Here is a 13838-nt window from a genome sequence, read left to right as displayed (position 1 = left end):
ATAAATTCGAGTTGTACCACAGACATGAGTATGCATGCACATGACAGTGGGACAGTTCATGACCATAAGAGGAAAATGCAAGGGTACTTGACGAAAACTTTAACCCATTTTAGCAGAGAGAATTTAAGTATGTAGTTGACATATGTATGCTATATGTATGACCTTATATTCGCTAAAATTGTCCTAAAATAACTTGCCATCTACTCTAGATCGATAACGTATTGATGAAATATTTTTGAAAGGAACTTTTTGTAGCCTTTCCAATCGTGAAAGGTTTTTTATAGCTTCGAATTATTCTCGGATAAATATTCATTGCCTGTCTGGATGTGTGAATGCGTATACAAATTTATATGTGTATATTTTGGAGCTGATTGGTTGTCTTTGCTTTTTTAAATATTTATTTTTAATCGCAGTGCAGTGCAGCCAGCGCTTCTGTATGCTTTTTGCGTTACTTATTTTTTGTGTTGTGCAAATTGCAATTTAAATATGCAAAAACCTGGCCAGAAAGGAGAGCACCAGGAGAGGCAGCACGGGGCGAGGGATGGGGATGTTGGAGAATGACTAACTCTCGTGTGTTATTTTCGATTCGATTTATTGTTGGTTGGTTGGTTGGTTGCTGTGGCTGTCTCTGTTGTGGCCTGTAATTTGTTTCTGCCTTTTCCACGACATGTCACGAATGTTTTCCATTTCCCCTGATGACGGTTTTTATATTATTTTTCTATTTGTTCTCTGTTGATATTTTTTTTGTTTGAGAATTTGTTCTTGAGACAAAAACATACATTCACATGGGAGTATTTAGATATAAATGTATGCATAATTATGCATATATTGTATCTATTTACTCTTTACGGTGTATATAATGCACTTGGCACTCACTTGGTTGCATAATCAGTGAAAACTTTTTGATTAAGATTCATCAGATGATGAGTTTCTTTGTTCTTTAATGAATAAGTGATTCTGCATTCAACTTCCGACATTATATGGTACCCTTTAAGCGGGGGGATATTTGTTCTAATCAGAATTCTGTCAAGGTTATGGAAAGGGTATATATTTTCCTGATAGATATACGTAGTTCCCGTGGGATAAACTTGAACTATGTAGAACATGTTCATATATCGTGGATTCCTTCGATGTTAGGGTATCCATTGTGTCTACCCAGGTTCTACTGCTTACATCTGCTGAAAGCTTCAATCCATAAACGATCGAATATGCTAATTATTCTCTCGAACTAGTTCCCCTTCGGTCCATAAACGGATTGTTCGCATAAACTAGTTCGCGTTCTCGTTTAAACAAAGAACAAAACCATGCACCTGCCACTCTGTCTTTGCTGTGTGTCACCATCGATTGAAACAAAGATGCTTTCATATATACATACATACATAGGTCTCTCTCCCTCTTGCACCTGCCATAGATCCAAAAGATGTAAGTTTTCCGCTCATTCTCCTCTTCTCTCGCTCTGAGCATCTGTGAAGTCAAGTGCTTCAGGTCGCACTCCGTGTGACCTCCTCACAAACAACACACACACACACACGCACAGTTTAAACTTTATTTGGCTTGAATGTCGTCCACCTGTGGTGCTATCTCGCTCTGTCTTGCGAGATTTGCTAATTGCAAGTCTACAAAAAAGCAACAAAATAATCACGCACAAAGCTTTGATGCCTCGCTGCTTTGCTTTATGCGTCTCATTCGCTCAAGTCGACTTTTGTCATATTTTTTTTGTTTATTTTTTGGGGTCTGTTTCGTTGAACTTCGCTGAAAAATCAAATTCTGTGCTCATCCGAGTCTTGAGTCACCTCTCTCTCTGCCAGAGATCTCTCTCTTTTTATAGCACGCTTTGATTACGCTTTGATTAATATTTATATACTATCATACTGATGCTGCAGTTTTCACAGACCCATCAAAAGGGGTGTGTGCACACGGTCAGGGGAGGAGGGGAAGCTGACGTGGTAAAGAAAACTTGAAAACAAAACTGAGAAGAGCGCAAAACAGCTGTTTTTACCGGCATCACATTCAGCGCGCGCTCTCTTCAACACACCACACTCTTCAGCAACTCGGGCAACCTTTGTTGCAAGTGAGAAACTCACCAGGCAACATGTTGCAGGCGAAAGTAATTTAGCCAAGACGAAAACCTATCCTAAGTGTGGAATGCAACCCGTTAAAGCTTTTATCGATTGTTGTTTTCTCGATTTAAACGAACTTTTGAATTTGAAAGTCCAGAGCTTCCGTTGGTAAAAAATAATCTATTTTAAAGGTTCTTAACCATACAAATATGTTTGCATGTGTCGTCTGCTACTAGGCCTCTTATCTGTTAGGTGTACGTTTTTGTTGCCCGATTTACTTTCAAAACTCGTGCAAAACAAACTTTATCAATTGAAAATAATCAAATATTTTTTATGAGCACCCCTCCAGCTGCGGTGCTGATTAGCCAGCCAGCCCAAGTCCCAGACAATTTCTAGCCTCGTACCAGGCGGTACTTTCAGTCTGCGTTATGCCGATTTCCAGTGAATACGTCTCCAGTGAAAACCGAATCGTCTGTGGATCACCGTTCGCCCGCGAAAGCAACAACCCCAAAACGGAAACCATTTTCATCAACTCCCAAAATGTGCCTCAACGAGGAGTACAAATATATGCACATCTACCTAGCGGTCTGTCTTCCGAGATTTGCCTTCTTCCTATAAACCATATGTATCTTTTTCTGTGACTAAAGCAGCGGACTATCTTTTTCTGTGCACACGGATAAACTTTCTATTCACATGGCCACAGTGTTGGCGCCAACAAAAAACCAAACAAAATGCAAGAAAAAACGCAAAAACGGCGTAAAGACTGCAAATTGAAAAATAATTTGCCTGTAATTACGTTGCATTTTGCCATCTAATTACCTGCAAAGGGGTGTAGCGGCGGTAGAGGCAAGCCAAAAGAGTACAAGAAATATTCACAATTCACTCGGACTTCGAATATTTATTAGAGAGGGAACAAAGAAAGTCGCGAACATTCGTACTAGAAACGTTTGATGCCAAAGTTGAGTAAGAAATAAAAACCTAGAACATTTCGCACTTGGAAGATTCGATCTTTCCCAACTGATAAATGTGAATCTTAAATGAAGCCCAAGACTGTGGGGAGCCTTGCCTCGTGTTGCTTTCGTGCTTGCATCTCTAGTTAATACTTGAATATTTCTGTATTGTTTTTTCGGTTTCGGTGAGCTTTGGTTTCTCACCCAAGTAGCTCTCGTGGGCTAATTTCCATAATTAAATACCGTTAATTACGGTTCGCGAACTTATGTTGAGGCGCCGCCTATTGGCCAAGTGGCCAAAGTGCTGTGCGGGAAAGAGATAACAAGTGGTGGAGTGGAGTGGTGTGTGTGTGTGTGTGTGTGTGTATGTGTGTGTGCAAAAAAAGTTCAAATGTTAAATTGATTATATGGTGGAGCAAGAGAGCGGGCGAGGGGGCGAGGGGAGGGAGTGAGCACCACGTACGAATTTGAATTGAAAACTCATTAATTGATGGGCAGGAACCATTCGGATGACACAAATGAACTGTTATTACGGCATAACTGTGCCTGTACCCTCTCTTTCTCTCTCTCTCGAAGGGTCGGCACGGGTGTGCTGCAAACCGCAAAATGTGCATTGAGCGGCACACAACAGGATACTTGAGGCCAAAGCCACAGATACACACACACACACACACACACACAGATACAGATACTTCAGCTTTGTTGGTGGCACAATCCCCGGTCCGGACTGGAGGAGTGCTGCAACTCCAGACTTTTGGCTTGACGAGCACATGATTAATATGCGCCACACTTGCTCTCGCCTCCTTGTGGCTGCCACAAGAGCATACGCGCCGCGCCACACGATGCTCAAGTGATCTCCGGCTCGGGGATCTGTCCTTCGTGCCGCGCTGTCAGTTCAGGTGTCATCAGAAATCTCTCCACCGCCGCAGACGACGACGAGGCTTTATTAATGACTTTTTGCTAACCTTTTTAGCCACACAGAGACGAACGGAGGGACAGTAAGTCCCGTCCTTAAGCGGCTCGGGATCAGGTCTCTGCTTTCCTTTGCTTGATTCTTTCTTTCTCCTTCGGCACTTTCTTTTGCTTTCACTCGAGACTTTTATGATACACCGCACCGCCCGCCCGCGGTTGCTGCTTTGCAGCCTAGAAGGATCGGATCGGAAATCCATTTATCTTTGTTCCTTACTCGTTCTGTTAATTTATTTTTCTTTTGAATGTTGCGTCGGCATTTTGTGGTCAAGCAAAGCGATCGCCTAAGCGGAGACTAATTGCTGCCACAAAGCGTTACAAGTGTCAATATTTTGATGCAACCATGACCTTGATTGATGGTTTGTCAAACAAAAGCAGTTGTCGTGGGGCCCAGCAGCAGCTCTCATTAGTCTTGTGGTTCGGGCAAGAAAACCATTGCAGTAGTTCTGGGGATCCCGCTTTCCCCATTCTGAAGGGATTAATTAATGGGAATCTGATTAGACTTAGGCATCGTTTTGTTCGCACGAATGTTCCCTAGTAGACCCTGAGAGTGGCTATCCCCCCCCCCGCTATACTCATTGCTTACGAGAGATTTGCTCATCTTATCTCTCACTTTATCAATGGAACTCTCCTCAGCAGCTGCTTGTCTGGAGAGCGGCACACGTGTACGCAAAAAACTTGAATGGTTCCTAAAGCACAACAGCCTTATAAATGAACAAGGTCACGGGGATAGACATGTATAACTGTTGCCCAACGATAAGAGTTGGCCCATAAATACTATGGCCATAAATTGTGAAATTCGCAAATGAATCCTAAAATAAACAACACTCGAAATGAAAGTTAATGCGGGATTTTCCAGCAAGAGGGGAATGCCCCCTCAGAGCATCAAAAGATTAATTTCTCAGCCCTTTCTTTCCGTTATTTCTCTCTATTTTCCCTCATTGCGATTTATAAATCGAATTCTTTATAAGTGCACCTGTCTAAGCTGCTAAAAATGTCACGTACTATGGCCCGTGGGCTACAAGTACTACTTGGGTTGTACAACTATAACACCGATAAGAACTGTAGTTCGAAAGAGTAGAGTCGAAAAGCGAAGGGTTTCTGCTCTACTTTCAGTTCTTGCTATTAAGAGTTCTCTCTGTGAGGAACTTCCATTTAAGACTCTTCTTTTTCCATAGTTCTTCTTCGGTGAAATGTCATTCAACCTTTCATTGAAGTTTAATTAAAAGTCAAGTTGCCCCTCAGCCAACGCCATATACTCACACAATTGCCTATAGACTGGATAGATATGTACATATGGATGTATGCTGAATCAATCGTAGATGTGCTGAAGAGGAACAAACAACCCCCTCCGCATGGAAATGTATGTAATAATGAAAGCCAGCAGGGGAGGATTCGGTTTTTGGTGTTTCGGCTCGGTTCGGTTCGGGTCGGGTCGGGTCGGGTCGGGAACCTCTTCTTTCTTCTCAATTTAATTGCTCTTTTTTGTTGCTGTTGTTGTTTTGTAGTTGTAGCCGTTGAACGAACATGCGCACACAGCGATACCTTCACTCACACACACACACATGAATAGGTCCGACCTGTTCCCTGGGGAATTTTCACTGCTGCAGCCCAGCGCTGCTCTCTTTCTCTGCCGTTCGGCGCGGCAGTGGCAGCAATTGATTGGGCTCGAAGGCGGCGGCACAGTGGCCCTTAATTTCCCTTCTGATTCTGACGGGGGCAGAAACAGGAGAGAGAGAGAGACCCAACCGACCGACCGACCGACACACCGGCGAGAGAGACCAATGATGCCGCCGCCATAGCCGTATTCTGCTGACTAATCCAGGAGATAGGCGTGGTCACAGAATGATTGATTGCTTTTCTTTCTTTCTTTCCGCCCTTCGCTGCAGCAGCAGCAACAGCAGGGAGCGAGCAGCGAGCAGCGAGGGAAGCAGAAAGAAAAACTTGTAGAAAGCCTCTGAAGAAAATTTTAGAGTAAAAACAAAAATGTCACACGATTTGGGACCCACAAGAAAGAAAGAAGGAAAGAAAATGTCATCGCTGGGAGACGAAACATTTTAATTAAAACATCAAAAAGTCCTTTGGCAACCGATCGTGTCCTTTTGGGCATTACGGTAGGCCCCGAAAGCGAGTGAATCGATTGTCCCCGTGCTAATGTCTGCCATTATCCCGTGATTATCCCTCGTTTCTTCAGATACTTTCCAGTGCAGTATTCCCTACCTGTTTGCATGGGAGAAACCTGAAGGCAGACGCAGAATCAGAATGCAGCGGCTTAAGGATGGAGGACAACGCCTCCTGCCTGTCCTGTCCATCGACTGTCCATCCAGCCGACTTTCGACTTGACCAAGGAAAAGGATTAAAGTGGTTTCGGGACGAGCAGCGTTAATAATGCATCATTAACGCTATAATTTGAGCTCGAATTCCGCTTCTTTTAGTCATTCCTCGTTGCTCGTTCCTCTTTCCGCATGATTTGGCAGAATTCCAATATCCCACATCGGAGAGCATCTTCATAAGCAAAACGATCGGCACATGTGGATGAGTGTCAGCATTCCTTTGTGTGGTTGAGTTCTTTCTGCTTTGGCAAGTGTAGAAGCAGATCACTGGCGAAGATCCCTTCCTCAGTGTGCACACTCCCTGAGGTCTCTTTCTCGGATGACTTTAACCTTACAGCTCTCTCTTTGCTATCATTTTTGTCAAGTGTAGAAGAACTCTCTTCGAGTGGAATCTATTGCTGCAAATATTGTTTGCAGTGTGGACGATGATAAGAGACGTCGTCGTCGTGTGGCGTAAACAAGTCCCGGGCACGAGCCCAAGGCACGCCGTAAGAGAGTGCTCAGTGTTTGTGTGTGTCTCTGGAATCATTCTTATAAATACTATATCATCCATACAGTGCAGAGCCCTCGGTTCTCTGTCGTTCACTGATAACGTCAGCGATTGACGATCATCGATTGGCGACGTCCAAAGAGCGACCGAGCAACGGGCGGGCGACTCTTTGCTGCTTCGAGAGGTTTCTGTCTAAGGGAGCGGCGTGCATTGTGGGGACTATGTGTCCGCGATAAGAGTTGTGAAATAAGGGAAGGCTCTAAGTGTAGTTTTCGTAGCCCAACATTAGTTTATGCTACTTGGCAACATTTTACAGCCATACAAGTGAGAATTGTGGGTGGGCTTACGCTTTCTTTCAAGCACGATTGAACTGCATCTCCATTGAATCTTAAGAGACTGCTGAAGCGATCTTTGCACAAGCCAAATGTATGAATTTTCCTTCCAAAATAGAGCATCGCTAACCTGTTAGATGTCTCCTTGTTATAGAGTATCCATCATTCGGCTCTCGCTGTCTCTATCTGATGTATCTTTTTATCTGGGGAACGACTTATCAGCGACACAGCGCCAAATGTAAATCGACATTATCAAAAGGTAATGCAAAGCAAAGCGGAAAAGTGCGGAAGAGTAGAGTGGAGAAGAGCGAGCGAGTGCCCCCCCACATGGAGGCAGTGGTGGATGGAGTGTGTGACTCTTTTTGCAGCCTTCAGTCTCTCTTAGGGAACTAGAACAAGCGGATGACGTTGCGGGGCTCCAGAAGAGCAATTGAATAGTGATTAGATATAGAACTGAAATAGAACTGAAAGTGCAACCCAAAATAAAAGAAGAAAATAAGAAAGATCCGAGTGTAAATATGAGGGTGTTCATCCATAAAGCGCTGGTCAGACATTTGTGCCTATTATTTATAGCCTCAAATAAGAAACATTAATCTGACATTACTGACTGTGTGCCTTGTTTTGGATCTTACAGGAGAGTGAAATCGCTGAGGTGCTGTACAAACAAGATGTGGACTTGGGCTTCAGCCTCGATCAGGAGCAGATCATCAATGCCTCCTATGCCAGTGGCAATAGTGCGGCCTCTCAGGCCAAGGCCAAGGCGGAGGCCGAGGCCGAGGCCGAGTCGAAGCCGGCGGATCCCTCGATGTCGGACTCTGCCTTCAAGGACAGCGACGACGCCGACGAGCTGACAACCAGTGGCGCCTCTGTGGATGATATCGAGAAGCTGAAAGCTTTGGAAGAGCTTCAGGAAGATAAGGTAAAGCTAAAGCTAAAGCGTAGATTTACATTTGGAATTTCACAATATTTACACACCATATGGCGGGGGCATATCTACAGAGAGCCCCAGCTATCGAGTTATCTAATAGATAAATGTCGAGTTCAGATGGGGGATTCAGAGTTTTGCCTTTTTGATCTTGAATAATCGATGAATGTCTCCATACCACGCAGGACAAGGCCCATGAGAATCCCCTGGAAGAGATAACCAATGAATGGAACGGCATTCCCTTTACCATCGATAATGAAACTGGTAAGTTTTCACTCCTACTTTCGCTCTCTATGTGGGGTCTTGCCTGTTACATCTTAAGCTTCTCAGACCGCCACGACAGACCAGATAGATGCATGGATCTACCTTTATATCTTATCTATTCGTAGGAAACGAGTTTCACTTTCAGAAACGATACGCACCCAACGATAAGCTCTGGCGAAGTAACGAGATCTTTTATGAGACAAGAAGTCGAAAGATTGCGCGTTTCTCAATGCGATAAACATCTACTTCTGTTTTTTGGGGTAACCATTAATTGCAACGCTTTTGGAATTACTTTTATATCGATAAATTCACTGAAGAACAAATGAGCCATAAAATCCACTTCCACTTCCACTTCCTCGACTGCTTCAAGTCTGTCATTAACAATATGCTTCCCTTCCCATGCTCCAATCTATAATTCCACACACATTTATCAGCAGCTCCCCTTGAGGCCCTTGATCCTTCGATCTGGTATACAAAGAGAGCAAAATGGCCTGCCAAAAAGATGGCGTCGTCTGCTCCAATATAAACGAAAATGGATTATCCTGGATTCAATGAGGGCCTCATTTCGGGGTGCGTGCATTTTCGAGACGTTTATAAATGAATGTAGGCATTTTGAGTTGACAGGCACGAAAATTAAAAGAAAAATGAGCTTTTTTTCGTTTCATTTTCCCGCAAAACCCAGCCACCGCCATGCCTCCTGCCTTCTTGCTAATCTGCTTGGAACCGCGCCCCACTGCCATGGCCACTGCCACTGTGCCACAGCCATGCTTCCACTCCGATTGCCATTCCCCGTTCCCCCATATCCAAGCGGTTGCCTTTCAAACAAACTTTGACACGCACACACGAACTTTTATTATTAAACGCGACCCCCAGAGCCCCCGAAATGGAGCGGGTAGATGGAGAAAACCCGTCTGGAACTGGGAATATATTTAAGGCGGAAGGGGAATTGGGGAGGAGGATTGAGGATTGAGGATTGAGTAGTAGGGGATCTCCGCCGCCCAGTGGCAGTAAGAGTTTACGCTGTAAGCAGCAGCAGCCACCGCGTGTCGCGTCGCATGCAACATTTTTCTTTTGAAAAATGAACAAAACATGATTCGCCAAAAACTTCCAAGAGCAAATACACACACAATAAGTATATATAATGTGTGTATATACATATGTATTGGGAGAAAGAAGTGCTATGTACTATGGGAGGTCTCTGCTCCAGCCCGTTCGTATGGCTTCAACTTTGGCCTATAAGACTCTTACGCGTACATAGGGCGCAGCGAAAGGCAAACCTTTTAATTTGTTGCACAAAATACCAAAGGCAGTGGCGTCGATATTGAGGGGAGAAGAATCTGCAGAGGGGTTTTCATACAAAGATTGGGTAGCTATCAGGGTAGCTCCCCCTTGGATAGGACCCTGGGTACATTTGTTTCTCCTGCTGATGCCACTGCCATGAAAGCGGCTTATTGAGCAGCATATTGGACGAGAGTAAACTCCTTTTGGGAGGGTTTTTCTCTCTCTCTCACAGCATCCATTTTGTGTCCCACAGCCACCACCAGCCAAAGGGCAACCAAGGGATAGGCATCATTAGTCCACGAGCAGTTCCCAGCAGCATCCACCATATTGAATATATATGTACATATTCCATGCCCTATTCATGGGCATTTATGCTGCTTATTATGATTGTGCTTCCATCGAATGCGTTTGGCCATTTATTAAAAATCCATTGATGCACGGCACGCGGGGTTCGGGTAGTCGGGTAGTCGGGTAGTCGGGAATTCGGGGAGATGAATATCACATTTGAGGCACACACGGCATTCACACGCTCTTGTGTGCCCTGGCCTGCCTGATGCCCGCCCGTACCGATACATATTTCTATCCATGATTTCTTGGTGCGTATCCAAATTCCCCATGGAATCGAAGCAAACGAAAATCCAATCTCTGTGTTCCGCAGCCTTTGGCGGCAGGCATTATAGTCCCATTGTTTGATTCCTGCCTCCTAAAAAGGCTGCTAAAATGAAAGTCATTTCTGTCGGCTTTCTGTATTTTAAAGGAATTTCTTTAATTTCACCTTTCGCACGTTTAGGCGTAGAGTTTCATTAATTTTAATCATTTTTCTAGCATTTGCTCCTGTCTCGGAATGAAGCTGTTGGCATTTCGGAGACATTTCTCTGTGGGTAATGTCCTGCCCGAGGATTGCCTTGTCATTGGACAGGGCATATGTTTCCTCGCACATTAGGATACTTTGTGGCACTTTTTTTGTGTGTTAATTAAGTTGCAAGTAGCAGTATCTCCCAGATATTGTGACTCTTTCGCTCTGCTCTTTGTCCGCCCCAATCAACTTTTGTTTGTGTTTCCCAATACAGTTTTCTGATTCGGATTCTCTGTCTTCCATTATATCTTTATATGAACTATGGGGATCGTACACATAGCCATAGCCCCTCCATCTGTGTGCGAATCACAAATCTGATTACATTCTATCATCGGTTCGATGCTTTTGAATTCGTTTTGGTTTGTTCTTTTATTTTTTTTTCATTTTAGTCTTTGTATTTGTATTCCGTTTGACAGGTTTTTGGTTTTTGGCCGGCAATGACTTGGCCAGAACAAGTTATGCTCTTATTCTCAATTATGTTATAGATATTTTTGGGTCTCTTTTTAATTCCATTATGCAATCAGTTAGGCTGCTGCCAAGCTACGCCAAGTTTATTGACCACAGAACCCAAGGGGGATTTGTGGCAAAACTCGAAGCTACAAATTCTTCTGTGACGAACTAGAAAGTTCGAAATATAATCTATAATATCAGTGTAAATTAAATGTTTTAGTTGCTGTTTAGGAGGTGAAAGATCCTCCAAGATGGAGTGCCTTCATTCGAGTCCTTTCAAAAGGCAAACCGCAGGCTATTAAAATAATTAGAAAAATTAAAAAGTTATCATTTCATTTGCCGTCCATCAATGGCTTCCCTCTGATCAAATACAAAACAGATGAAAATTGTTATGAAAATTATTACAGAACATCTGGTGCATGGCCGGCATACATGTACGTGTGTACATAGGGTTCTGGGTCTGGGTCTGGGTCTGGGACTGTGGCAGTGACGGTGCCAGCGGTGCACCTATTGAGGATCTGTCTGTCTGGTGGCCTTCCCCTCCCCACCACTCCCTGCTGTTGTCTGGCCCAAAAACAGAATGTGGAGTGCAGGAGGAGGAGCGGTTCAAATTCTACATGGTCAGCATTACGCTACAATTTTACAAAAAAAAAAAGTAAAGAAAAGGAAAATTTACATAGGGAATAGAGCGGAAAGCGGGGGGGGAGGCGAGTAGACACTGCAGTCCTGAGTCCCGGGTCTGACTGAGGTCTGGTTTGGTCTACTCTGGCTCTGGCTTGGTCACCGATTTTTCTGCTGCATAATCGTATCACTTTCAAGTGTTTTCGTCTTGCGCAACCCTCTGTCTGTTCCCTACTCCCTCTCTCTCTCTCTCTCGATTCCTACTACTATTGCCTTGTGGGCCAAAAGCTAGCTGGCAATTGCATCATTTTGTGTAAGTTTTTGCCATTTAATTAGCTTTTAGCCTGGTTTGTTTCCGCAGAACACCAAAGAAGTGCTTGACCCAATGAGTGCCCTGTACGGCTGTCGGCTTTAAGGATTATGAAAGTTTCTTCATTTGTATTCAAATGAACCACTATTCAAATACTCATTCATAAAGTTCATTCAGCTTCCATTCAGACTTGCGGCAACTCATTAACCACAAAAAATGTTAGGGAATAGAGCAGAAGTCAAGTCAGAGATAATGTGAGGCAACTCCCCTCCCATATCACACACACACACACACACACATGGGGTTAACAATAGAAGTGAGACTACGAGTAGTGTGGTGCGAGAGTTGTATCGCCCGCACTCCGACATTGGTTTATTTTTTAGCAACTTCATTGTTGACACTATCCAGAGGCGCAGATCTGTCCTGTCATAATTGTTGCTCACTGGTTTCAGGCATGGCTCTGCTTTTGCTTCAGTTTTGCCAGTGCTGGTAAGTGCTTAAAGGGGGAACCAAAAGTGAAATTGCAGAAAAGGGAAAGCCTGCAAAGATCCATTCTCGAATGCAATGCTCCTGCATCAAAGTACAACCAGAACTCAGTGTTACTTTGGGTCTAGTGCTGTTTAGTGCTGAATGAAGTGTAGCATTGTGCAGCAAAATAGGTGAAATCTGTATTCAAATCAGAGTACAACTTATCCTCCATGAAACTCCCTTACCGGATGCAACTCTCTCCCCCCACGCTACCCCCTGCCGGCGATCAATCGCTTCAATCAGCCACCGCTTCTGCTTCTGCTTCTTCGTCTTCTATTCATTATTATTTCTCTTCTGCGCCCCGGCAACAATTTAAACTAATTAAGTTGTAATAAAGCACTCAAGAGACTGCTTGAAGACGCAGAGAAGTCAACAACAAAAATATATGATTAACCAGCCAAATGTTGTGCTGGTTCAATATACGAGTACGAGTCTATTTCTCAGTTGCTCTTGCGCACTGCTTCCTACTGTGTCTTTCGTTTTTTCATCCACAACCAAAAATTATACAAGCATCGAAAGCATCCAATCGAAATGTCGGCTACCCTCTGCCCTCTGCTTCATCGATGATGCTGCTAATTTTTCAGAGCAAGATCCCGTAACCCCCTTCGGCCTGTCGCTCTCTTGTGCTTTTTGAAGTTCACCAAATACGTTTTTTGGCTCTATTTTGGTCAGTGGCCCATTAATGTGCATATTGCCTGCTCTTTTCCACCTCTCAATCTCCATGGGTTGATTTATTTCGATTGCGGTAATTGTGTTAATTTTTTGGGTAAATAAGTTTTTGTTTTGCTTGGAACGAAAACTGCAGAGGGAGGATGGATGGGGGAAATTCCCTCCGAATTGGCCTACTCGTAAACGCATTTGGGCCAAATCTATAAATCAAAGGGAATTTTCGATGAAACATTTTAAGCAAAGCTTCTTCCATCAAAACTTCCCTTGTGTGTTCCTTTATAAACAAATCAACCAACCAACGAACAACATCAGTTATCAGTAGTAATGAACAAAAATATTTATATTTTATAAAGAATATATTTGGCAAGACAAAACTCCTTTCAAGATGTGCGATTCGGACTCCAGTGATAGCTGCATATCGTCCTTGCTGTCATCGAGAACCTCTCGATCGTCATCGTCTTCGCGTTTGAGTGAATTCACAGATGCCCGAACGGAGCTGCAGAACATCTACCGAGATATGGGACGGCATCTGGGCACTATGATGTCCACCCTAAGGGATTGTCCGCTTATGGAAGAGGGGTCCATGGAGCAGCTTCAGGGATGTAAACGGAAAGTGGAGGCCATCGACAAAGTGCTGATGCGAAAGCGCATGAAGGTGGCCTTCTTTGGGCGCACATCGAACGGAAAGAGCGCCGTGATCAATGCGATGCTTCATCAGCGGATCCTGCCCAGCGCCATGGGACACACAACGAGCTGCTTCTGCCAGGTGCAGGCCACCGCTGGTGTGGCAGAGCAGGAAC

The 13838-nt window shown here is 44.1% G+C and overlaps 1 protein-coding gene across 5 annotated transcripts in view; it reads left to right on the top strand.

The window, feature by feature from the left end:
* The window catches only part of LOC117582985 (segmentation protein cap'n'collar), a 38034-nt gene that overhangs the window by 6105 nt on the left and 18091 nt on the right, over window positions 1–13838 (top strand). For 2 of the 5 annotated variants that reach the window (XM_034271112.1, XM_034271110.1), the window contains exons 2-3: window positions 7769–8053; window positions 8245–8323. In XM_034271112.1, the coding sequence (XP_034127003.1) occupies window positions 7769–8053; window positions 8245–8323 (364 nt within the window). Of the gene's footprint in view, window positions 1–2488; window positions 2646–7663; window positions 7680–7768; window positions 8054–8244; window positions 8324–13838 lie in introns of those variants that run through there. The other 3 variants (XM_034271113.1, XM_034271115.1, XM_034271111.1) reach the window with 3 other exon arrangements.

Source organism: Drosophila guanche, unplaced genomic scaffold (assembly GCF_900245975.1).
Source record: "Drosophila guanche unplaced genomic scaffold, DGUA_6, whole genome shotgun sequence".
In the NCBI taxonomy this organism is placed as follows: Eukaryota; Metazoa; Arthropoda; class Insecta; order Diptera; family Drosophilidae; genus Drosophila; species Drosophila guanche.
The sequence above is the reverse complement of the archived record's forward strand: the minus strand, read 5'-3'. Positions and strand labels throughout refer to the sequence as shown.